Consider the following 24978-nt stretch of genomic DNA (forward strand, 5'->3'; position numbering starts at 1 on the left):
TTGCTTTGGAAGCTTTTAGACAATATTGATGCCTGGTCCCCAGCTCAGACCAGTTTAATCAGAATCTCTGATGGAGGAACTCAAGTTAGTCTGTATTTTTAATGAGTTTTTCAGATCATTCTCAAATGCTACTACAGTTAAAAAATATATGCATTAGGTATATCATGCTGTTGCTGCTATTGTTGTTGGTATTCGTGGTATTCGTGTTACTGTTATTTTTATTACTGTTGTGTCTGTGTGGGGAAGGGGGTGCATAATATAAGAAATATGGTGTTCAAGATAACTTACATTAGTATGTTTGGGCTTCTGTAACAATATACCATAACTGGTGGCTTATAAACAACAGAAGTTTATTTCTCACAGTTCTGGAGGTTGAGAAGTCCAAGATCAAGGTACTGGCAGATTTGGGGTCAGGTGAGAGCCTGCTTCCTAGTCGGCTTTTTTTTTTTTTTTTTTTCACTCTGACTGCACATGGTAGAGGGGGCAAGGGAACTTTCTGGGGCTTTTTAAATAAAAGTATTAATTCCATTCATGAGGGCTCCACCCTGGAGGCCATACCTCCTAATAACCATTACCTTGGGAGTTCAGATTTTAACATACGGTTGTAGAGGGTGAGGGGACATTCAGGCCATAGCATAACCATTACATGTTATATGTACATACAAGAACTGTTAAACGTACAATTCTAGTTTCTGAATATTCAAGAACTGATTATCTCATGGTCATTATATATTGGTGATTATTGGATTTTGAAGTTATAAACATGTAGATAAAGCAAACAGTTAAGTTAAGTTTTGTTTTATGCCTTATTGTTTGGGGACATACGTATAATGTTTTAATGTTAAGCTGGCTTTTCCAAATTGTTGCTTTTTCATCAGTTTTCATTAAGCTGTTTTTTCAGTGTACAGATGGAAGATTCCTCTAATTTAAACAGAAAAAGTATTTTTAAAGAAGATATTGGGTTACTCATAGAATTTCCTAAATGGTAGAAGAACCAGGCTGGAATCCGCATCCAGGAGCTATGTAACAGATCATAGCACATGCCTGGTGTGGTGAAGGCACCACTGTTGGATGGCATACTCACCACTCTTTATACTCTCTCTCTGACCTGAGGCAAAAGGTATGCCTGTGCTCCCTTGAAAAATTGGATAAAAGAAGGATGGTGGTGGTGGTGTAGTCTCTCAGTCATGCCCGACTCTTGTGACCTCATGGACTGTAGCCCACCAGGCTCCTCTATCCATGGGATTCTCCAGGCAAGAATACTGGAGGGGGTTGCCATTTCCTTCTCCAGGGGATCTTCCCAACCCAGGAATCGAACCCAGGTCTCCTGCATTGCAGGCAGATTCTTTACCAACTGAAGAAGGAGGGAAGCCCCTGGATGAGTTAGGTTAAACTGGATTTAACTAGTCTTTGTTCTTACCCACAGCCTCACCAGAATGAGTGGCTGTGGTCCCTGCTGCTCCTGCAGCTGTTTCCTTCTCCTCTCCTGCGTTTGTCTGACTGGTCAACCCAGATCTCATGCACCTGTCCCAATTGCAAGAAGGTTTGGAAGGCAGATAGCTGGTGTTTTCAGTTTCTTTAGTTCCAGTTAGTGGTTCTGCCTCATAAGGTGAGGATTCTTCAGCCATAGGAGGGTAGTTTAGATGCTGACTATCCATGACAGCACATTTTGTAAGTGAATGGTCACAGGATTTGTCTGTATGTGTTCCATGCTGTGAATGTTATATTTATTTTCCTTTCTGATGTTGAAAGAATGAATGGAGTGGGATGATAGATATAAAGGAAGAAGAATTTAATAGAAATATAAAATTTGGAAGTGGGCTAGGCCTTAGGAATTATCTAAGCCAGTCTAAAGAAAAGATTACTGATTGTAAGAGTAATACCATTCAGTGGGAAATCATCTTTACTCATATTATTGAAACCAGTTTCTGCCCCAGTAGTCCTCATAAAGAAGCTGCTGTATGAAGTGTGAACAGCACCCTTGTAGTATCACCAGTGACACATTAGTTTGGCCTTTGTCTTGCAGCATCAGTGCATATTGCAGTTTAGTAAAAGTAGGTCAGTTCAGTTCAGTCCCTCAGTTGTGTCCGACTCTGTGCGACCCCATGGACTGCAGCACGCCAGGCTTCCCTGTCCGTCTCCAACTCCCGGAGCTGGCTCAAACTCATGTCCATTGAGTCGGTGATGCCATCCAACCATCTCATCCTCTGTTGTCCGTCCCCTTCTCCTCCTGCCTTCAGTGTTTCCCAGCATCAGGGCACAGTGCAGTTCAGTAAAAGCAGGTAAGAGGAGCTGGAAATGTCACTGAGCACTCAGGGGCAAGGGCAAGATTCTTCCAGAAACTTAATTTTGGGATTCCTGTAGTACATCAGACATGTAGTTGAAGTCCTCACAGGGCATGATTGAAATAATTTTACCTTTGTTCTCTTCACCAGGCCATTAAAAAAGCAGTCAGTGAAGCTGTTTGTATAGTTTCTGTGTTTGAGCAGTGAGATATTCCAATACATTCTGTGAGGTGACCTGGTAACAAAATGTGCACAGAGACGAGACCAATTACACAGATTTATTAGGTATCGTCTATGGGGTCGCACAGAGTCGGACATGACTGAGGCGACTTAGCAGCAGCAGCAGCAGTTTTAAATTTAGGGAAATAATGTGTGTAATAAAGCTTTGTAGGTGTCGCTTTGGGAATCCGTGCAGTGGAGAGAGTAATCAGTTTTACTCAGGAGGCTATTTCAGTTTGTGCTTTCTAGGTGAGCAGTTGTTGGCAAGAGGGACAAGGTATGGAAATGACTAATGGATTTTAGTCAGTAGGAACACTATGTACCAGACCTTTGTCATGCCATTCATTATACATTCAAGAAATAACAAACAGCTTGTTGTTACTGGAGCATAGTAGAGGAATAATGGTATTCATTAAAATAAAAGCTTACCTGTATTTTTCAAGAATATCATCTCTAATGAGACCCACATGCACGATGGTCCAAGAGCTGATGAGTGCAGACCATTATTAAACATTTGAGTACTGATATAAGTATGCTTGCCATTTTATTAGATGATTTTAGGATAGGGGATACAGTTATGAATGAAACAAAGCCCTGGAGTATAGAGGGGTAGGAAATGTGAAAACCATCCTAATATTATATGTGTTTGAAATGTACAGAGCACTGGAGGAGTACAGAGGAGGGTATGCTTGAGGAACTCATGAAATGCTTTCACTTAGGTGTGACATTTCAGGATATTTGTGAGTGTTTAAAAGGAGGAGGATGACATTCCAAAAGTTAATGTATCATTTTTATTATTTTCAAAGGAGCTCAAAATGCATCACCTTGTTTTCTTCAGAAAGGAATGTGGATAACAGCAGTTTGGTAGAATTGCTATAGTTAACATTTTCTTTGATAAGAGTAGGGAATTAAATTGATTTGGTCTGTTATTTAATTCAGATTTATAAGCTTTATTTTCCAGTAGTGTTACATCGATGTTATTTCTGAATTAAATATGTTCTTTGTATTGTGTCCACTCACTCTTAAATTTGTCAGCCAGACTGGGTGCCTGAGGATCATTTTTCTCCAGGGTAATCAGTTTATACATGCAGAATTCCATTATGATGCATACATATTTTCAGAGCAAGGATTGTGTTTAATAGAACCCATGTTCTTTCCTGTGCCTCAGTAATAGAATCTTTTTTTTTTTTTTTTTACGCTGGTTACTGTATCTTCTCTGTAAAAATTTCACTGAAAAGAGATAGCTACGTAACCAAAGTATAACGGAAGTGCTTCAGGGATGAAGAGGAAGGCCGTGTGAATTCTACATGGCCCTTTTCTTTTCACTCTCATTAGGTCAGATTTTTTTTCACTGGCTTTAGTTCCCGTTTGATTAATTATGGATGTGATTTTAGAAGTTTTCTCAAAACAGATTTTATAGTAGGAGAATGTTCTTGAGGCCTCCATGGCTCTTTATAGTTAGATTTTTACCATATATCTGTTACACTGTGTCCTTAAAAGGTGGCCTGACTCTTGCTTACACTTTGGAGTTCACTTGGTTTCATATGCAACTCTTAATTGTTTCTTTTGCCTTGTTAATACTATAGTTCAACTTCAATGACTGTTAACTACTTTTTATTTTATTTGCTTTTTCAGTCCAGCCCTTCCTTAATTTTTGCACTTTTTTTTTTGGTTTGTTTGTTACTCTTTTGGCTGATTCTTTGAATATATTAATAGAAGGAAGAACAGTGAGGTCAGTGTGCTTATTTCATCTTTATCTGAACTTGATACATTGCCTCCTAATCTCTGTTCATATTGCATATTTGTTGAATGACACCAATATGGACTGCCAGCCTACCCTGCCCTTTATCTTTCCTTTCCCACATGGATCCATCCCTCAACTTTTATCTTCATCAGTTCTCATTTGAAATATTTGAGAAGTTCTGTGCTTTCTCTTTCTCTAATTGCTTCTCCCTCTAGCCAGGACCTCAATGTTATCATCAGTGATTTTGTAAAAGGATAATTTTACCAATATTTTTGCCTTGCTTGTTTTTGTATTACCATGTCAGACATGATGCCAAAAAGCTTCTAATAGATGCTCAATACATTAAAAAAAATTAATACCTTAGTAACTTATAAAATTGTCTTTTTCTGCCACCTGTTTCTCTTTCCCTTTCTCTATTAAGTTTGTAATGAGTTTCTAACTTAAAAGTTAATCAGATTACACATGGAAGTGCTTAGTATTTATAGATGAAATTTATTACTTCAGATTTGAAACATTAGAACAAATGAAAATACCAACGGCCTTCATTTAAAAATTCTAAATTTTTATCCAATTGTCACCTGACAAATGCCTCCGTTTCATTTGTTGCACTTGAAGCCTTTATATGAATGTGACCTGTGAAGTAACATGACACGATATATTTCTTAGTATTAAGTAATGGAAGTATTATTTATTAGTTTTGATGAGCAGAGGCATACAGATAATTTTACTTATTGCTAAAATTCTTCTTGAGCTGACTAGTTCATTTGTGACAACTTTTTATTATGTCATAAACTAGACACTGAGTTCTTATAAATTTGGTGCTTCTTTAGACAAGCTTAATGACAGTTGTGAGACCTCTGTAAATTATACAAAAAGGACAATAGTGCTTACTTGTGGTCTGCATTTTGGTAGTGTGCAAATTGCTTGCGGTCTGCCACTGTGAGTTCTTCATAGTTGATCTACAAACCATGATAAGTGTTAATATTCCGACGTAGCAAAACAAGCCATTGGAATATGAGAGAGTAACTCTGCTTTGTCTAGACAGGCTGGGAAAAGCTTCTATAGAGAAGAAGGTATCTGTGTAACTCAAAAAATAGTCTGTTTCCTGTTTGTGTTTTAAGCAACTTTTTTGAGATAAAATTTACATATAAAATATATATTTTTTAATATTTAAAGCTTGATGAGTTTTCATATATGTGTGTATCTACCGTTAACCCCCTTAAAAAAAGACAACAACAACAAACAAACCCGTTTTATCGGGTCCAGAAAATTGCCATAGTCTGTTTCAAGTCAATTCCTGCTTCTACCGCCACAACTACTGATCTGACTTCTATTACTGTAGGTTAGTTTTGCTGAATCTAGAACTTGATATAATGGAGTCCTTGTGTAAGTACTCGTTTGAGGCTGAATTCTTTTGTTTACCATAATTTTAAAAAGACATCCTTATTGTTGAATATGTAAGTAGTTAGTTCTTTTACATTGCCGAGTAGTATTCCATTGTATGAATATGCTAGAGTTGGTTTATCATCCTCTTGATGGGTATTTGTGTTATTTCCAGTTTTTGGTTATTATGAATAAAACTTCTCTGAACTTATATGTAGAGATCATTGTGTGGATATGTTTTAATTTCTCTTGAGTAAACACCTAAAACTAGAATTACTGGTTCATAGGGTTAAGTGTGCATTTAACTTTGTAATAAACTGCCAAACTAGTTTTCAAAGTTTATACTAGCTGTGTATGAGAGTTTCATTTGCTCCATCCTTACCAGCACTTGGAATTATTGATCTTTTTAATGTTAGCCATTTTAGTGGGTTTGAAGTGGTGTCTTATTCTACTTCTGTGATGATTAAGATTGAGCATCTTTTTATGTGCCAGCTGGCCATTCATATATCTTCTTGTGTGAAGTATTTAGTGAAGTCTTCTACCTATTAAAAAAGAGTAAAATTTGTATACATTAAGTTTATTCTTTTTGGTGGCCATTCCTGAATTTAGACAAAATTCCTGAATTTAGACATTTGGGTGTTGATCCCCATTGGTGCAGTGGTAAAGAATCCCCCCGCCAATGCAAGAGATGCTGGTTCCATCCCTGGGTCGGGAAGATCCCCTGGAGTAGGAAATGGCAACCCACTCCAGTATTCTTGCCTGGGAAATTCCGTGGACAGAGAGGGACCTGGTGGGCTGCCGTCCATGGGTCTTGGAGTCGGACACAGCTGAGGGACTGAGCACACACATGCATTCGGGTAATCACTGACATAATTAAAACAGAGAGTAATTCATGAGCTCCCAAAACTATTTTCTTTTTGTCATCAACCTTTTCCTCTACCTGCAGCTCTAGGCAACCAATGATTTATTTTCTGACTCTACACAGTTTTGTTTTTTCCAGAAAGTAACGTAAATGGAATCTTGTATCTTCTAGTGTTTGACTCCAGCTACTCTCTCTTACGATAAAGCATTTGAAGTTTATATATGTTGTTGTGTGTGTTGGTGGTTCTTTTCCCTAAAACTATAAACATTTATTATAACACAGATACAGAAAATGTACACATCATATTGAGAGCAAATTAAGTTTATAAATGTGATCACACCAATGTGAGCAGCATATAGATTAAGAAACAGTACGATGCCAGCACTCTCGAAGCCCCCCTGCCATGTTCCATTCCTTCCCCAGAAATAACCATTAGTTTGACTTCTAACAGCTAAAATGGTTTTCCTTATGTCTTTTTAAATTTTATTTTTATTACAGTGGTTTTTTTTTTTCCATTGCTTAGAGTATTCCATTGTTCGAATGTGCCAGTTTGTCTATCCCCATTTGAAGAACATTCTGTAATTTTTGGTGACTATGAATACATTTGCTATAAATATTATCATACAGATTTTTGTGTGAATACATATTTAATTTCCCTTGAAAAGAGGAATGGGGTTACTAGATCTTATGGGGATGTTTACTTAACATAGGGAACTGCCAAACAGTTTTCCGAAGTAGATGCACCATTTTGCATTAACACTAGAAGTGTCTAAGAGTTTCAGTTGCTCTGCATCTTTGCTAGTACTTTGTATTGTCTATTTTTTTAAAGTTTATCCATCCTGATAGATACGTAGTGATATCTCATTAGAGTTTAAATTTTCATTTTTGAGATGAATAATTATGTTGACTCCTTTTTTGTGTGATTCTTTGCCATTTGTATGTCTTGTTGATTTTTCTGTTCAGATCTTTTGCTCAGGTTTTAATTTGGTTGTTTGTCTTCTACTGAATTTTAGGGGTTCTTCATACATTGTAAATATAAGTCCTTTGTCAGATATATATAATGTACTGCAACAGATTGAATGCGGAAAGCTCAGATTTTGTTACTGGCAACAAATTGAAGTGACAAGGTCATTTCATCTATTTCCACAAAAGTATCTGCCTGATACCTAAGTTTTATTAATCACAGTTTGTCATTAATTTTTTTAAAGTGAGAAATTGCATTCCATGAAAACATCTATCTCAGTTGGCCAGGTGCTTTTTCTCAAGACAACCATGCTACTTTCATGTACAGCAGAAGTCCGTCCTCTGTAGATTGCATTTTGTCACACAAAATATTAAATGCATAGTCAAAGGTGACTTAATGAAATGAATAATTTTCCACCTTACCAGTGTCAGTATTCATTGATACTGGCTTTTCTTTTGTATATGGTGAAGAATAAATGCAGCGACTGTTCATACAGTTGATTGTCACTCCCTGCAGTTTTACCCACCATTGCTTTTCCATCAGTGCAAATATCAACACAGGTAGGCAGTTCAGGGAGCTTCCCAGGTGGCTCAGTGGTAAAGAATCTGCCTGCCAGTGCAGGAGACGTGGGTTCAGGTCCTGGGTCGGCAGGATCCCCTGGAGAAGGAAGTAGTAACCCACTTTAATATTCTTGCCTGGGAAATCTGGAAAACTCAGCAGTGGCCACAGGACTGGTAAAGGTCGGTTTTCTTTCCAAACCCAAAGAAGGGCAATGCCAAAGGATGTTTAGACTATCACACAATTGCACTCATTTCACATGCTAGCAAAATAATACTCAGAGTTCTCCAAGCCAGGCTTCAACAGTATGTGAACCAAGAACTCCCAGATGTTTAAGCTGAATTTAGAAAAGGCAGAGGAACCAGAGATCAAATTGCTAACATCCGTTGGATCATAGAAGAATCAAGAGAATTCCAGAAAAGCTTCTGCTTCAGTGACTACGCCAAAGCCTTTGATTGTGTGGATCACAACAAACTGTGAAAAGTTTTTAAAGAGATGGGAGTATCAGACCGCCTTACCTGCATCCTGTGAAACCTGTATGCAGATCACAAAGCAGCAGTTAGAGTCGGACGTGGAATAATGGAGTGGTTCAAAATTGGGAAAGGAGTACGTCAAGGCTATCTATTGTCACCCTGCTTATTTAATTTATATGCAGAGTACATCATGAGAAATGCTGGGCTGGGTGAAGCACAAGCTGGAATCAAGACTGCTGGGAGAAATATCAGTAGCCTCAGATATGCAGATAACACCACCCTTATGGCAGAAAGTGAGGAGGAACTCTTGAGGAAAGTGAAAGAGGAAAGTGAAAAAGCTGACTTAAAACTTAACATTCACAAAACTAAGATCATAGCATCCAGTCCCATCACTTCATGGGAAATAGATGGGGAAACCGGAAACAGTGACAGACTTTATTTTCTTGGGCTCCAAAATCACTGCAAATGGTGACTGCAGCCATGGAATTAAAAGACAACCTTGGAAGAAAAGCTATGACCAACCAAGACAGCGTATTAAAAAATAGAGACATTACTTTGCCGACGAAGGCCCGTCTAGTCAAAGCTATGGGTTTTCCAGTAGTCATGTATGGATGTGAGAGTTGAACCATAAAGAAGGCTGTGTACTGAAGAATTGATGCTTTTGAACTGTGGTGTTGGAGAAGACTCTTGAAAGTTGCTTAGACTGCAAGGAGATCAAACCAGTCAATCCTAAGGGAAATCAACCCTGAATATTCGTTGGAAGAAGTGATGCTGAAGTGCCAGTACTTTGGCCACCTGATGCAAAGAGCCAACTCATTTGAAAAGACCTTGATGCTGGGAAAGATTGAAGGCAGGAAGAGAAGGGGACAACAGAGAATGAGATGGTTGGATGGTATCATTGACTCAATGGATATGAGTGTGAGCAATCTCTGGGAGATGGTGAAGCCTGGTGTGCTGCAGTCCATGGTGTCTCAAAGAGTCGGACACAACTGGGCAACTGAATAACAACAATAAAGACAGTTCATTCAGGGCAGTCTGTGCAATTCAACAGAGTTATTCAACACTTTGAATGTTTATTGATCTGAACATTCACATAGAAGATTTTTGATGATTAGTTGGTACTGACACCTGTTGAACAAACAAAACATAAGTCTGGCCATCTCCTTAGATTCAGTCTTATGTAAGGTGGGGCTTCCCTGGTGGCTCAGTTGGTAAAGAATCTGCCTGCAATGCAGGAGGCCCCGGTTTGATCCCTGGATCAGGAAGATCCCTTGGAGAATGAAATGGCAACCCACTCTAGTATTCGTGCCTGAGAAATCCCATGCATGGAGGACAGAAGAGCCAGGTGGGCTACAGTCCATGGGGTCACAAGAGTCAGACACAACTTGATGACTACACCACCACCGCCACTAAGGTGAAAGCACAGTTTCTTAGATGATCTTCTGTGTTTGTGTTTGCAGCTAAATTTTAAATTTCGTGTTACTGTATCTTTGGAAATTGGTGGCACTATGATTTCTTTTATTGACTTTTCTTGTAGGAGGAATTCAGTAATGTTAGCTGGAGAAAGCTTTGTTAGTCTCCCAGTTTTTGTGTGTTTCTTCACCTGGAAAGCTGTAATAAACATTGTTTGGCTCTTAATGAAGTCATATTTACATTTAACCTAGGCAATTCTTTTTTTTTTAAACTCTGAGTGATTGGTCTCAAAATAATGCCTCAGTTTAATTGGAACCATAATACTATTCACAATAAAATAACATGTATACAGCAGTGGAAAGAGTGCTTTTGTAATACTTTGTTTTTTTCATTTACCGCTTTGCTCAGGGTCTCGGAGTAGAATTCATCCCTGACCTCAGACTTTTCATTTTATGCTGTAGTAATATTGGAATGCATGTAGTTCCTTTCACATATAATTTGTGCTTCACTGTAATGTTTTTTCCTTCTAATTTCTTATAATCCAACCTCCTTCTCCTTCAAGGCTCAGCTCAGGTGTCATTATCTCTTGATTGGCCTCAAGGCCCCTCTTCTGTTGCTGCCAGTGCAGAGAGGTTATACTTACCTGTCTTATAGCCCTATGATATTTGAAAACTGTCTATTCTGAGAACCCCTTGAATGCCAGGACCATCCCTCAAGGGATGTTTGTCACTTGGTAGGTGCTCATCCCTTAACCGTTATACAGTGAAAGTGAGAAATAGATTTAAGTGACTAGATCTGATAGATAGAGTGCCTGATGAACTATGGGCTGAGGTTCGAGACATTGAATAGGAGACAGCCATCAAGACCATCCCCAAGAAGAAGACATGCAAAAAAGCAAAATGGTTGTCTGAGGAGGCCTTACAAATAGCTGTGAAAAGAAGAGAAGTGAAAAGCAAAGGAGAAAAGGAAATAGATACCCATTTGAATGCAGAGTTCCAAAGAATAGCAAGGAGAGATAAGAAAGCCTTCCTCAGTGATCAGTGCAAATAAATAGAGGAAAACAATAGAATGGGAAAAACTAGAGATCTCCTCAAGAAAATTAGAGATACCAAGGGAACATTTCATGCAAAGATGTGCTCAATAAAGGACAGAGGTGGCAAGAATACAGAGAACAACTATCCAAGAAGATCTTCACAACCCAGTTAATCACGATGGTGTGATCACTCACCTAGAGCCAGACATCCTGGAATGCGAAGTCAATTCCTGGGCCTTAGGAAGCATGACGATGAACAAAGCTAGTGGAGGTGACGGAATTCCAAGTTAGCTATTTCAAATCCTAAAAGATGATGCTGTGAAAGTGCTGCACTCAATATACCAGCAAATTTGGAAAACTCAGCAGCGGCCGCAGGACTGGAAAAGATCAGTTTTCATTCCAATCCCTTGGAATGAAAGGCAGTGCCAAAGAATGCTCAAACTACTGCACAATTGGACTCACCTCACATGTCAGTAAAGTAATGCTCAAAAGTCTCCAAGCCAGGCTTCAAGTGAACTTCAAGTGAACAAGCCAGTACGTGAACTGTGAACTTCCAGATGTTCAAGCTGGTTTTAGAAAAGGCAGAGGAATCAGAGATCAAATTGCCAATATCCACTGGATTATCAAAAAATCAAGAGAGTTCCAAAAAACATCTGCTTTATTGACTATGCCAAAACCTTTGGCTGTGTGGATCATCACAAACCATGGAAAATTCTGAAAGAGACGGGCATACCAGACCATCTGATGTGCCTCTTGAGAAATCTGTATGCAGGTCAGGAAGCAACAGTCAGAACTGGGCATGGAGCAAAGACTGGTTCCAAATAGGAAAAGGGGTAGTTAAGGCTGTATATTGTCACCCTGCTTATTTAACTTATATGCAGAGTACATCATGAGAAACTCTGGGTTGGATGAAACACAGGTTGGAAAAAAACACACTGCCGGGAGAAATATCAATAACCTCAGATATGCAGATGACACCACCCTTAGGGCAGAAATCAAAGAACTAAAGAGTCTCTTGATGAAAGAGTGAAAAATTTGGCTTAAAGCTCCACATTCAGAAAACTAAGATCATGGCATCTAGTCCCATCACTTCATCACGAATAGATGGGGAAACAGTGGAGACAGTGACAGATTTTCTTTTTTGGGGCTCCAAAATCACTGCAAATGGTGACTACTGCCATGAAATTAAAAGACGCTTACTCCTTGGAAGAAAAGTTATGACCAACCTAGATAGCATATTGAAAAGCAGAGACATTACTTTGCCAACAAAGGTATGTCTAGTCAAGGCTATGGTTTTTCCTGTGGTCATGTATGGATGTGAGAGTTGGACTGTGAAGAAGGCTGAGCACCAAAGAATTGATGCTTTTGAACTGTGGTGTTGGAGAAGACTCTTGAGAGTCCCTTGGACTGCAAGGAGATCCAACCAGTCCATTCTGAAGGAGATCAGTCCTGGGTGTTCTTTGGAAGGAATGATGCTAAAGCTGAAACTCCAATATTTTGGCCACCTCATGCGAAGGGTTGACTCATTGGAAAAGACTCTAATGCTGGGAAGGATTGGGGGCAGGCGGAGAAGGGGATGACCGAGGATGAGATGGCTGGATGGCATCACCGGCTTGATGGACATGAGTCTGAGTGAACTCCGGGAGATGGTGATGGACAGGGAGGCCTGGCGTGCTGCGATTCATGGGATTGCAAAGAGTCGGACACGACTGAGCGACTGACCTGAACTGAACTTGCTTTTTTCAGGATCCAGCGGATGTTGACTATTTGACCTCTGGTTCCTCTGCCTTTTCTAAAACCAGCTTGAACACCTGGAAGTTCACGGTTCATGTATTGCTGAAGCCTGGCTTGGAGAATTTCGAGCATTACTTTACTGACGTGTGAGATGAGTGCAGTGGTGCAGTAGTTTGAACATTCTTTGGCTTTGCCTTTCTTTGGGATAGAAATGAAAACTGACCTTTTCCAGTCCTGTGGCCAGTGCTGAGTTTTCCAAATTTCCATGACCAACCTAGACAGCATGTTAAAAAGCAGAGACATCACTTTGCCAACAAAGGTCCGTTTAGTCAAGGCTATGGTTTTTCCAGTGGTCATGTGTGGATGTGAGAGTCGAACTGTGAAGAAAGCTGAGCGCCGAAGAATTGATGCTTTTGAACTGTGATGTTGGAGAAGACTCTTGAGAGTCCCTTCGGCTGCAAGGAGATCCAACCAGTCCATCCTAAAGGAGATCATTCCTGAATATTTATTGGCAGAACTGATGTTAAAACTGACACTCCAATACTTTGGCCACCTAATGGGAAGAACTGACTCATTGGACAGACCCTGATGCTGGGAAAGATGGAAGGCGGAAGGAGAAGGGGATGGCAGAGTATGAGGTGGTTGGATGGCATCACTGACTCAATGGACATGAGTTTGAGTGAACTCTGGGAGTTGGTGATGGACAGTCCATGCGTGTTGCAGTCCATGCGGTAGCCAAGACTCAGATACGACTGAGCGACTGCAACGAACTGAACTGAGGTGAGGTGCTCAGTGTTAATCCTACTGCATTGAACTGAATTGATGAAAATGAAACAAGATTAACTAAAGAGAAAAAGCTTTTTGTATGGAGACAAACGCTGAAGTGTGCAACATTGGGCTTCACTGGTGACTCGGTGGTAAAGAATCCACCTGCCATTGCATGGGACATGGGTTCTATCCCTGGTCTGGGAAGATGCCGCATGCCTCAGAACAGCTAAACCTGTGCTCTGCAGCCCGGAAACCACAGTTACTGAGCCTTTGTGCCGTGGCTACTGAAGCTCTCATTGCCTAGAGCCTGCGTTCTGTAAGAAGAGAAACCACAATAATGAGAGGCCGGTGCACCACAACTAGAGAAAAGCCTGCATAGCAGGGAAGAGCAAAGTAAGTAATTAAAAAAAAAAAATTAAAAACAAAAAGGGGGGAACACCATACAAAGCCAAAACTACATAAAGCAATCTTACTAATTAGTATATAAATTACAGTTCTTTTGTGACTTAAAAATTTTTCATCAAAATATTAAATATTATTTCTGTCTGTAAATGTATAGCGAAGTAGGAAAACAGTAAAACTAGTATGTATTTACATACTATAAAATATTAGAAGTATCATTAAAAATAGTTTGAGCAGAGAATGCTACTGTCTTCTCACTGTATAGCTTACTATATAGAGCAAGCATGTTTTCTGTGCCCTGGTGAATTATAATATTCCTCTCTGTGTTTGGAGGAAGCTTTCAAAATATTTAATATTAATAATTAATATTTAATTTTGTGTTTTCAGTGTTGTGAATTATCTGAAAGAGTTCCTTCAATGTGAAGTTATTTTTGGTGGCATCACTCTGGGATGTGTTTATCCTTTTGGGCACAACCACTTTGCTCATTTATGTTGGTAAGCTGGCTTTGACTAAGTTCTCCTGGCTGCGTATCTGTCTAGAATCTTGAATGACAGTGGTGTCAACATCCTATAGCGAACTGTTCCTTCTATAACTCTATATTCAGTTCAGATTTCATCTCCTATACTTACCACTTTTCATTTCTTTGCTGCACTTTCATCTTTCTTGGCCAATTTTCTTTTGATAATATATTTTCATAGAATGTCACATAGCTTTATCAGCACAAAGAGACAGCACAGCCATACACTTTGCTGTCTGTGTGTGAGCTGAATAACAGTTGAGTAGAGACCAGTAATAGACTTTGAAAGAGGAGTGTGATTGATGACGGATCATGAAACACATCTGTCATTTACACAGTGATTTGTGGAGCTGGCAGTGAAATTTGTGGTTACCATAAGTGAAATCTGACCATGTTGTGTGTCTGTGGGGTGATGTTATTTAACTGAAATTCATCTATGGTGGAATCCTGCAAAGCAGTGACTTCCTGTGCAAAATTAAAGGCAAGGTACTGGAATGAACCTACATGAGGGATCCTGAAGTTTGCTTATGCTTCATTTATGGTAAATCTGCTTCTGAGTGGTTACATGCTATATACAATGATGAACTAAAGAAAGTCTGAAAAATTGTGTATTTTGGTACAGATAGAGTTTAAACATCAATTTTTTTTGAAGAAATCTTCTATATGATTTTGCCATTTTTGTGTTGTTGTCCATATACATGACTACTTCTTAGCCAAGCACTTAATTTATGGGTCTAATAGCTGATTGGGAAAAGATAAACATAGATATTCAGTTTATCTTCCCACCTGCCTCTTTTTCCTACTGTTTATTGAGATCCAGAACAGTGAAAAAACTCACAGGTAAAAGTGAAAAGAATTAGATCAACACAAGCAACTGGAACAAAAATCAGCAAGTGGGACTTCATCGTACTAAAGTTTCTGCACAGCAAAGGAAATAGTCCCCCTGCCAAGCCCTACAGAGTGGGAGAAAATATTTGTAAGTCATATATTAGATAAGGGTTAGTATCCAAAATATAGTAAGAACTTACGCAACTTAAACCAGTCCATTTAAAAAAATGGGCAGAGGAACTAAATAGATATTTTTCAAAAGAAAATAAACCTAAATGGCCATGAAAAGGTGCTCCATATTGATAGTCATTAGGGAAATGCAAGGCAAAACCACAATGAGATATCACCTCTCACCTGTTGGAATGTTTATTATTAAGAAGACCAGAGATAGCTGATGCTGACTATGTGGCGATAAGCGAATTCTTGTGCACGGTTGTTAGGCATGTAAATTGGTTTAGTTCCTATGGAAACCAATATGGAAGTCTTTAAAAAATTAAAAATGCAACTGCCTTATGATTCAGCAATTCCACTTCTGGATATACAGTTGAGCTTATTATTATCTTTAATTTTTCTTGATTGTGTTGGGTATTTGTTGCTGCACGCAGACTTTCTCTAGTTGTGGCAAGTGGGGCTATTCTTCCTCTTGGTGTTCGGGGTTCTCATTGCTGTGGCTTCTTTTATTGTGGAGTTTGGGCCCTGGGTGCACATGCTCAGTGGCTCAGTAGCTGCAGCGTACAGACTGTAGGGTGCTTGGGCTTCAGCAGTTGTGGCGCACGGGCTTAGTTGCTCCATGGCACGTGGAATCTTCCTGGACCAGGACTGAACCCTTGACCCCTGCATTGGCAGGTGGATTCTTACCACTGTACCACCAGGGAGGTTCTATACCTGAATTTGAACAACGTGGGTTAGAGGTGCCGGCCCTCTGTGCAGTTGAAAATCCACTTGTAACTTGTAGTCTTCCTTTTGTATATACATGGTTGCTCTGTATCTGAGGTTCTACATTTGTGGATTTAACCTACCAGGGATTGTGTGATTGTCACTGTTTTTGCTGTTCAGTCACCCAGTTGTGTCTGACGCTTTGTGACCCCATGGACTGCAGCCTGCTAGGCTTCCCTGTCCCTCACCAGGTCCTGAAGTTTGCCCAAGTTCATGTCCATTGCATTGGTGGTGCCATCCAGCCATCTCATCCTCTGACACCCTCCTCTCCTTCTGCCCTCAATCTTTCTCAGCATCTGGGACTTTTCCAATGAGTTGTCTGTTCTCATCAGATGATCCTTCCAACAAGTATTCATGATTGATTTTTCTTAAGAGTGACTGGATTGTGTGGTACAGTAGTATTTTATTGTTGAAAAGAAAATTTGTATGTGGACCTGTGCAGTTTCAATTTCTGTTGTTCACAGCTCAGCTGTATACCCAAAGGAAATGAAAACGGGAATTGAAGAGATGTATGTAATCCTATATTCATTGTTAGATATTCACAATAGCTAAGATACAGAAACAACCTACATGTTCTTCAATAGATGAATGGATGAAGAAGTTGCCGTATATATGCACAATGGAATATTCAGTTCAGTTCAGTCGATCAGTCGTGTCTGACTTTTTGCGACCCCATGAATTGCAGCACGCCAGGCCTCCCTGTCCATCACCAACTCCCGGAGTTCACTCAGACTAACGTCCATTGAGTCAGTGATGCCATCCAGCCATCTCATCCTCTGTCGTCCCCTTCTCTTCCTGCCCCCAATCCCTCCCAGCATGAGTCTTTTCCAGTGAGTCAACTCTTTGCATGAGGTGGTCAAAGTACTGGAGTTTCAGCTTTAGCATCAGTCCTTCCAAAGAAATCCCAGGGCTGATCTCCTTCAGAATGGACTGGTTCGATCTCCTTGTCGTCCAAGGGACTCTCAAGAGTCTTCTCCAACACCACAGTTCAAAAGCATCAATTCTTTGGTGCTCAGCCTTCTTCACAGTCCAACTCTTACATCCATACATGACTACTGGAAAAATCATAGCCTTGACTAGACGGACCTTAGTCGGCAAAGTAATGTCTCCGCTTTTGAATATGCTATCTAGGTTGGTCATAACTTTTCTTCCAAGGAGTAAGCATCTTTTAATTTCATGGTTGCAGTCACCATCTGCAGTGATTTTAAGTAAGTAAGTAAAGTCACTCAGTCATGTCCAACTCTTTGTGACCCTGTGGACTGCAGCCCACCAGGCTCCTCAGTCCATGGGATTCTCCAGGCAAGAATGCTGGAGTGTGTTGCCATTTTCTTCTCTAGGGGATCTTCCCAACCCAGGGATCAAACCTGGGTCTCCCGCATTGGAGGCAGACGCTTTAACCTCTGAGCCATCAGGGAAGCAGTGATTTTGGAGCCCCCCAAAATTAAGTCTGACACTGTTTCCATGTTTCCCCATCTATTTCCCATGAAGTGATGGGACTGGATGCCATGATTTTTGTTTTCTGAATGTTGAGCTTTAAGCCAACTCTTTCACTCTCCACTTTCACTTTCATCAAGAGGCTTTTTAGTTCCTCTTCACTTTCTGCCATAAGGGTGGTATCATCTGCATATCTGAGGTTATTGATATTTCTCCCGGCAATCTTGATTCCAGCTTATGCTTCTTCGAGCCCAACATTTCTCATGATGTGCTCTGCGTATAAGTTAGCCATTGAGAAAAAATAATCTGCCATGTGTGGAAACATAGGTGGACCTTGAGGGGATTATTCTAAGTTAGATAAGTCAGTCAGAGAAAGACAAATATTATATAGCATCACTTACATGTGGAATCTAAAAGAGCCAAACTTACAAAAACAGTGTAGACTGGTGGTTATCAGAAGCTGGGAGCTGGAGGAATTGTGAATGTGTTGTTGAAGGGTACAAACCTAGAGCTAGTAGGTAAATAAGTCCTAGAGATCAAATGCACAATGTATAGATTATAGTCAACAGTACTTTATTATAAACAAGGAGATCATGTTTGTTCCCACTGAACAAAAGAAAGTAATTATGTGAAGTGATAAGTGTGTCAGCTAATGCTATGATAGTCATATTTTGGTATATAAGTATCAAACCAACATGTTTTACATCTTTAACTCACATGATGTTATGTGTCAGTTATATTTCAGTTTAAAGAAGGAAAAAACATTTAGGATGGGAAAACTTTGGACCTGGAGTGTATAGTAATAAAAGAACAAATAATACATGGGTTGATTTAGTATTTTGTCATTGACTGGTTGCTTTCTTTTTTAAAACTCTTATGGTAAGAGATCTGAATTCTTAGGATAATTGCATTCTAGCTTTCTTATGTTTACTTCATGAGATATAAACCAGAGGTGAGCTGTTAGCTAGAATATTAGTAAAATATCTACTGATAGAATGACCTTTGAACAGTTGGCACTGAGACATGAGATTAGCATGTCAAAGGACATGGAGAAATACTGCCATCAGATTCAGTCTGTGACCATGGGAAACCTCTGGTCAGCTTCTCTGCCAGCTTATTCTTAGAACATGTTGTTTTCTTTTCTGCTGGCTGTTGTAGACAAGAGTTCTTTCATGTAATAGCATTATTAAGAGGTATTTATATGCCTCTGCAAAAGGAATACTTTACCAAATCAGCAAATGGAAAATTTTTTCCTCATTTACTTAAAAAAACCTTTTCTTAATCCAGAAATTGCCAAAAACATAAATGTGTAAGTTAGAGGTAATAAACATGAAGCAAATGATTAAGTATGGTTGTAATGCTGTGAATGTAAAGTACTCTGAGAGCTTATATGGGACTGTATGACCTAATTTGTAATTTAAAGAAGGCCTGTTAGAGAAACCTTGATTTAAGTTGAACTCTGAAAGAGAAGATAATAGGTAAAGGGAAAGCCCTGTACTGCCAGGGAGTATGGTACCTGGCATATAATAAATAAGGGTGTGTGTGTGTGTGTGTGTTCAGTTGTGTCTGACTCTTTGCAGCCTCATGGACTATAGCCCACCATGCTCGTCTGTCAATAGAATTTTCCAGGCAAGAATACTGGAGTCGGTTGCCATTTCCTACTCCAGGGAATCTTTCCAACCCAGGGATCAAACCCACATCTCCTTCATCTCATGCATTGACAGGTGTATTCTTTACCAGTGCATCACCTGGGAAACCCAAGGTGATGAAGAGAAGAGTGGTGTTAATTGAAGCTGAAGAGATGGTTAGGAGCCAGATAGTATAAAGATTGTGTTAATAACTTTGCTGTTCATTCTAAAAGTGAAACCATGAACAAGAGATTTATGATATAAAAAACAATAGCGCATAGATAGAGCTTCTAAGTGCTTTGCATATATTAACTGTATTCTGACAGAAACCATTTGACATGCATCTGTTTTTAATCCTTGTGTTATAAGGAATATGAGGGACAGAAAGGTGAAATAACTTGCTCAAAATCATGTGTCTGGGAGTGGCGGGCCTGAGCACCTTAGCTCTGGAATCTCTGCTTTACATCATCGCTCCTTATCTTTTATAATCTAACTTTTCCACACTTAAAGTACTTGAAGTTATAAATTATATGATTTATAATTGAGTTCAAACAAAGGAACAGTTCCTGTTATAGTGATATCTCAAATGTGACATCGTACTGCTTGGTGGTATGTGGCTGAACATCTTTTACTTTAATAGCTGTGTATTTATTTTAATGTTTATTAATATTTACCTCTTTTAAGGCATCCCTTTTTTGACGAGAGACCTAGAAATCATCTTTAGTTCCTGCTCTTTGTCACTACTCAAGCCAAGTCCTGTCAGTTTTTTCTTCCCAAATACCTGTTGGCTTTACCCTCTACGATTACTTTTTTGAATGGAATCTTTAATCCATTTATATTTTATTGTTGTTACTTACTTGAATGTAGTTAATGTCTGTCATTTTGTTTTCCTTCAGTTCAGTCGCGTCTGACTCTTTGCGATCCCATGGACTGCAGCGCACCAGGCTTCCCTGTCCATCACCAGCTCCCACAGTTTACTCATACTCATGTACATTGAGTCGGTGGTGCCATCCAACCAACTCATCCTCCTTCGTCCCCTTCTCCTCCCACCTTCAGTCTTTCCCAGCATTAGGGTCTTTTCCAGTGAGTCAGTTCTTCCCATCAGGTGGCCAAAGTATTGGAGTTTCAGCTTCAACATCAGTCCTTCCAATGAACACCCAGGACTGATCTCCTTTAGGATGGACTGGATGGATCTCCTTGCAGTCCAAGGGACTCAAGAGTCTTCTCCAACACCACAGTTCAAAAGCATCAATTTTTCGGCGCTTAGCTTTCTTAATAGTCCAACTCTCACATCCATACATGACTATTGGAAAAACCATAGCCTTGACTAGATGGACCTTTGTTGACGAAATAATGTCTCTGCTTTTCAATATGCTGTCTAGGTTGGTCATAACTTTCCTTCCAAGGAGTAAGCGTCTTTTAATTTCGTGGCTGAAGTCACCATCTGCAGTGATTTTGGAGCCCCCCAAAATAAAGTCAGCCACTGTTTCCACTGTTTCCCCATCTATTTGCCATGAAGTGATGGGACCAGATGCCATGATCTTAGTTTTCTGAATGTTGAGCTTTAAGCCAACTTTTTCACTCTCCTCTTTCACTTTCATCAAGAGGTTCTTTAGTTCTTCTTCTCTTTCTGCCATAAGGGTGATATCATCTGCATATCTGAGGTTATTGATATTTCTCCTGGCAGTCTTGATTCCAGCTTGTGTTTCTTCCAGCCCAGTGTTTCTCATGATGTACTCTGCATAGAAGTTAAATAAGCAAGGTGACAGTATATAGCCTTGACTACTCCTTTTCCTATTTGGCAGCAGTCTGTTATTCCATGTCCGTTTCTAAGTGTTGCTTCCTGACCTGCATAGAGATTTCTCAAGAGGCAGGTCAGGTGGTCTGGTATTCCCATCTCTTGAAGAATTTTCCACAGTTCGTAGTGATCCACACAGTCAAAGACTTTGGCCTAGTCAGTAAAGTAGAAGTAGATGTTTTCTTGAACTCTTGCTTTTTCAGTAATCCAGTGAATGTTGGCAATTTGATCTCTGGTTCCTCTGCCATTTCTAAAACCACCTTTTCTTGAACATCTGAAAGTTCACAGTCCACGTAATGTTGAAGCCTGGCTAGGAGAATTTTCGGAGAAGGCAATGGCACCCCACTCCTGTACTCTTGCCTGGAAAATTCCATGGACGGAGGAGTCTGGTGGGCTGCAGTCCATGGAGTCGCTAAGAGTTGGACACGACTGAGCGACTTCACTTTCACTTTTCACTTTCATGCACTGGAGAAGGAAATGGCAACCGACTCCAGTGTTCTTACCTGGATAATCCCAGGGATGGTGGGGCCTGGTGGGCTGCCATCTCTGCAGTCGCACGGAGTCGGATTCAACTAAAGTGACTTAGCAGCAGCAGCAGGAGAATTTTTTTTTTTTAAGTTTTATTTTATTTTTTTTTAATTTTAAAATCTTTAATTCTTACATACATTCCCAAACGTGAACCCCCCTCCCACCTCCCTCCCCATAACATCTCTCTGGGTCATCCCCATGCACCAGCCCCATTTTGAGCATTACTTTACTAGCGTATGAGATGAGTGCAGTTGTGTGGTAGTTTGAGCATTCTTCGGCATTGCTTTTCTTTGGAATTGGAATGAAAACTGACCTTTTCCAGTCCTGTGGCCATTGCTGAGTTTTCCAAATTTGCTGGCATATTGAGTGCAGCAGTTTCACAGCATCATCTTTCAGGATTTGAAATAGCTCAGCTGGAATTCCATCACCTCCACTAGCTTTGTTTGTAGTGATGCTTTCTTTCTAAGGCCCACTTAACTTCATGTTCTAGGATGTCTGGCTCTAGGTGAGTGATCACACCATTGTGATTATCTGGGTTGTGGAGGTCTTTTTTTGTATAGTTGTTCTGTGTATTCTTGCCACCTCTTCTTAATATCTTCTGCTTCTGTGAGGTCCATACCATTTCTGTCCTTTATTGAGCCTGTCTTTGCATGAAATGTTCCCTTGGTATCTCTAATTTTCTTGAAGAGATCTCTAGTCTTCCCCATTCTATTGTTTTCCTCTATTTATTTGTACTGATCATTGAGGAAGGTTTTCTTATCTCTCCTTGCTATTCTTTGGAACTCTGCATTCAAATGAGTATATCTTTCTTTTTCTCCTTTGCTTTTCGCTTCTCTTCTTTTCACAGCTATCTGTAAGGCTTCCCCAGACAGCCATTTTGCTTTTGTGCTTTCTTTTTGTTGGGGATGGTCTTCATCACTGTCTCTTGTGCCATGTCTCTAACCTCCGTCCATAGTTCATCAGACACTCTATCTATCAGATCTAATCTCTTGAATCTATTTCTCACTTCCACTGTATAATTGTAAGGGATTTCTATTTCCACTGTATAATCGTGGGCTTCCTGGTGGCTCAGATGGTAACGAGTCTGCCTGAAGTGTGGGAGACCCAGGTTCGATCCCTGGGTTAGGAAGATCCCCTGGAGGAGGAAATGGAAACCTACGCCAGTACTCTTGCCTGGAAAATCCCATGGACGGAGGATCCTGATAGGCTGCAGTCCATGGGGTTGCAAAGAGCCGGACACGACTGAGCAACTTCACTTTCTTTCAGTGTATAGTCGTAAGGGATTTGATTTAGGTCATACCTGAATGGTCTAGTGGTTTTCTCTACTTTCCTCAATTTAAGTTTTCCTTATGTCCTGCTTTTTTGTTATTTTGCTCTAACTTTACTGCCTCCATTAAGCAGATTTTTTATAGGGTATAATTTTAATTTCTTGGTTAAATTTTTAGCTATAATTTTTTAGATATTTCCTTAGTATTTGTTAAGAGATTATAACATCATTTTTAATCACATTGGATTTAAGATTAATGCTAATTTAATTCCAGTAAAATACAGAAACTTTGCTTCAGTACTAATCTTTGTTTTTCCTTCTCTGATTTGCTACTTCTGTCATATATTATGGTTCTGTATATAAAGCTCTAATATTGTATAATACTGTGTTATAATAATCACCTTAAGCAGTCTTTTTAAAAAAAGTATTTAGTAAGGTTATCTTGAATATAAGACTGTTTGGAAACTGGGAAGTCGTGCATTCTCACAGTGAAATTTTCTTTACCCAAACCACAGTAAAATGATCATATCTAGTAAATTAACATTAATACATTTCTATTATAGGATTTGACATACCATCAGATTTTGCCAAGTTTCCCAATAATATCTTTGTAGCAGTTTCCCTCCAGTGTTCTTGCCTGGAGAATCCCAAGGACGGGGGAGTCTGGTGGGTTGCCTTCCATGGGGTTGCTCGGGACACGACTTAAGCAACTTAGCAGAGGCCGCAGCAGCAGTTTCCCCAATCTATCAGACCAGATTGATACACTGTATGCAGTAGTTACTATGTCTCTTTGTTCTCCTTTTACCCAGATTAATTTATCTGCCTTTCTTTGACTTTATTAACATCGATAAGTTCAAAGGTGGTTGTTTTCTAGAATGTTCTTTAATTTGGTAGTCTGTTTCCTTCATAATTTTGTTCAAGTTACACATTTTTGGGCAGAAATACTATGTAAGAGAACTTAACATAAAAAATGGTACATTTTTTCCCAACATATTACATACATAATGCCAGTGTTTTCCTTAATTGATGATGGATGGTGTGAGTAAGGTGTTGTCCACCAAGTTTATTTTCTCTTACGTTATTAATAATTTATGGGGAGATACACTGAGACAGTGTAAATACCCTTTTCTCCTAAAAGATTTGATCACATGGTTTTCTTGTCATGGATGATGCTGGACTTGAATCAGTTATTACCATCATGGAAGCAAAAAGATAGATGATTAAAATTTCAATAACAATTTCTAGGACTTTCAGTTTTAGTGTTTCTGAGAGAGCTTTCTTTATCCAGTAGTGATGATTGTAAGATACTTGGTAGTTAACCTGCTTATGTCATGGGTTTATTTTTCATATGTTTTTTTAGGTTCATGTACTGGACAGACTGGGGAGAAGTACCAAAGATAGAACGTGCTGGAATGGATGGTTCAGATCGCTTCGTCATAATAAACACTGAAATTTACTGGCCAAATGGACTGACTTTGGATTATGAGGAACGGAAGCTTTATTGGGCAGATGCAAAGCTTAATTTCATTCACCGATCAAATCTGGATGGAACGAATCGGTAAGATTGCCTCAGGATTGGGAACTCATGTATACCCGTGGCAGATTCATGTCAATGTATGGCAAAACCAATACAGTATTGTAAAGCAAAAAAAAAAACAACCAAAACACCACTTTAAGTCAGCTCCATGATAGAGTAATCAAATTATAAAGCCTAATTTTATCAAGAAGTTGTTAATATATTTTTGGCTTAAGTGTCAAAAGTGAAGAAGAATAGATTTTTTAGTTTGCTTTTTATAAAGGTAATGACATTTCTCATCTGTCTTGGTGGCATTTAGAATTTATGGGCTGTTTTCTCCTCCTTTACTCTGAGCTAATTTAGTTCTTTAGTGGTTCTCAATCAGGGATAATACTTCCACTCTCTTCCAGAGTGTTTGGAAGTGTGTGGGGAATTTTGGTTGACACAGAGACTGGGAGTACTGCTAACATTTTAGTTCCCTGGCGGGCCAGGGATGCTAAACATTCTGTAATGTGCTGGACTCCTAGAAGGACAAACAGTTCATCCTTTCGAATTGCCAACAGAGCCTACCAGGTGCTGTTTCTGGAAGCTTATTTGATAAACCTCTAAACCAGGATAGGGTTGGCCAATTTTTCCTGTGAGGAGCGAAGTCATTATACACTTTGTGGGCCATATCTCTGTTGCAAC

At 39.5% G+C, this 24978-nt stretch overlaps 1 protein-coding gene across 3 annotated transcripts in view; it reads left to right on the forward strand.

The window, feature by feature from the left end:
- Positions 1-24978, forward strand: part of LRP6 (LDL receptor related protein 6) — a 170282-nt gene that overhangs the window by 49668 nt on the left and 95636 nt on the right. For 2 of the 3 annotated variants that reach the window (XM_018048470.1, XM_018048471.1), the window contains exon 3: positions 24136-24333. In XM_018048470.1, coding sequence (XP_017903959.1) covers positions 24136-24333 — 198 coding nt within the window. Of the gene's footprint in view, positions 1-14231; positions 14334-24135; positions 24334-24978 lie in introns of those variants that run through there. The other variant, XM_018048472.1, reaches the window with a different exon arrangement.

The sequence above is a fragment of the Capra hircus genome, chromosome 5, assembly GCF_001704415.2.
Source record: "Capra hircus breed San Clemente chromosome 5, ASM170441v1, whole genome shotgun sequence".
NCBI classification, from domain to species: domain Eukaryota; kingdom Metazoa; phylum Chordata; class Mammalia; order Artiodactyla; family Bovidae; genus Capra; species Capra hircus.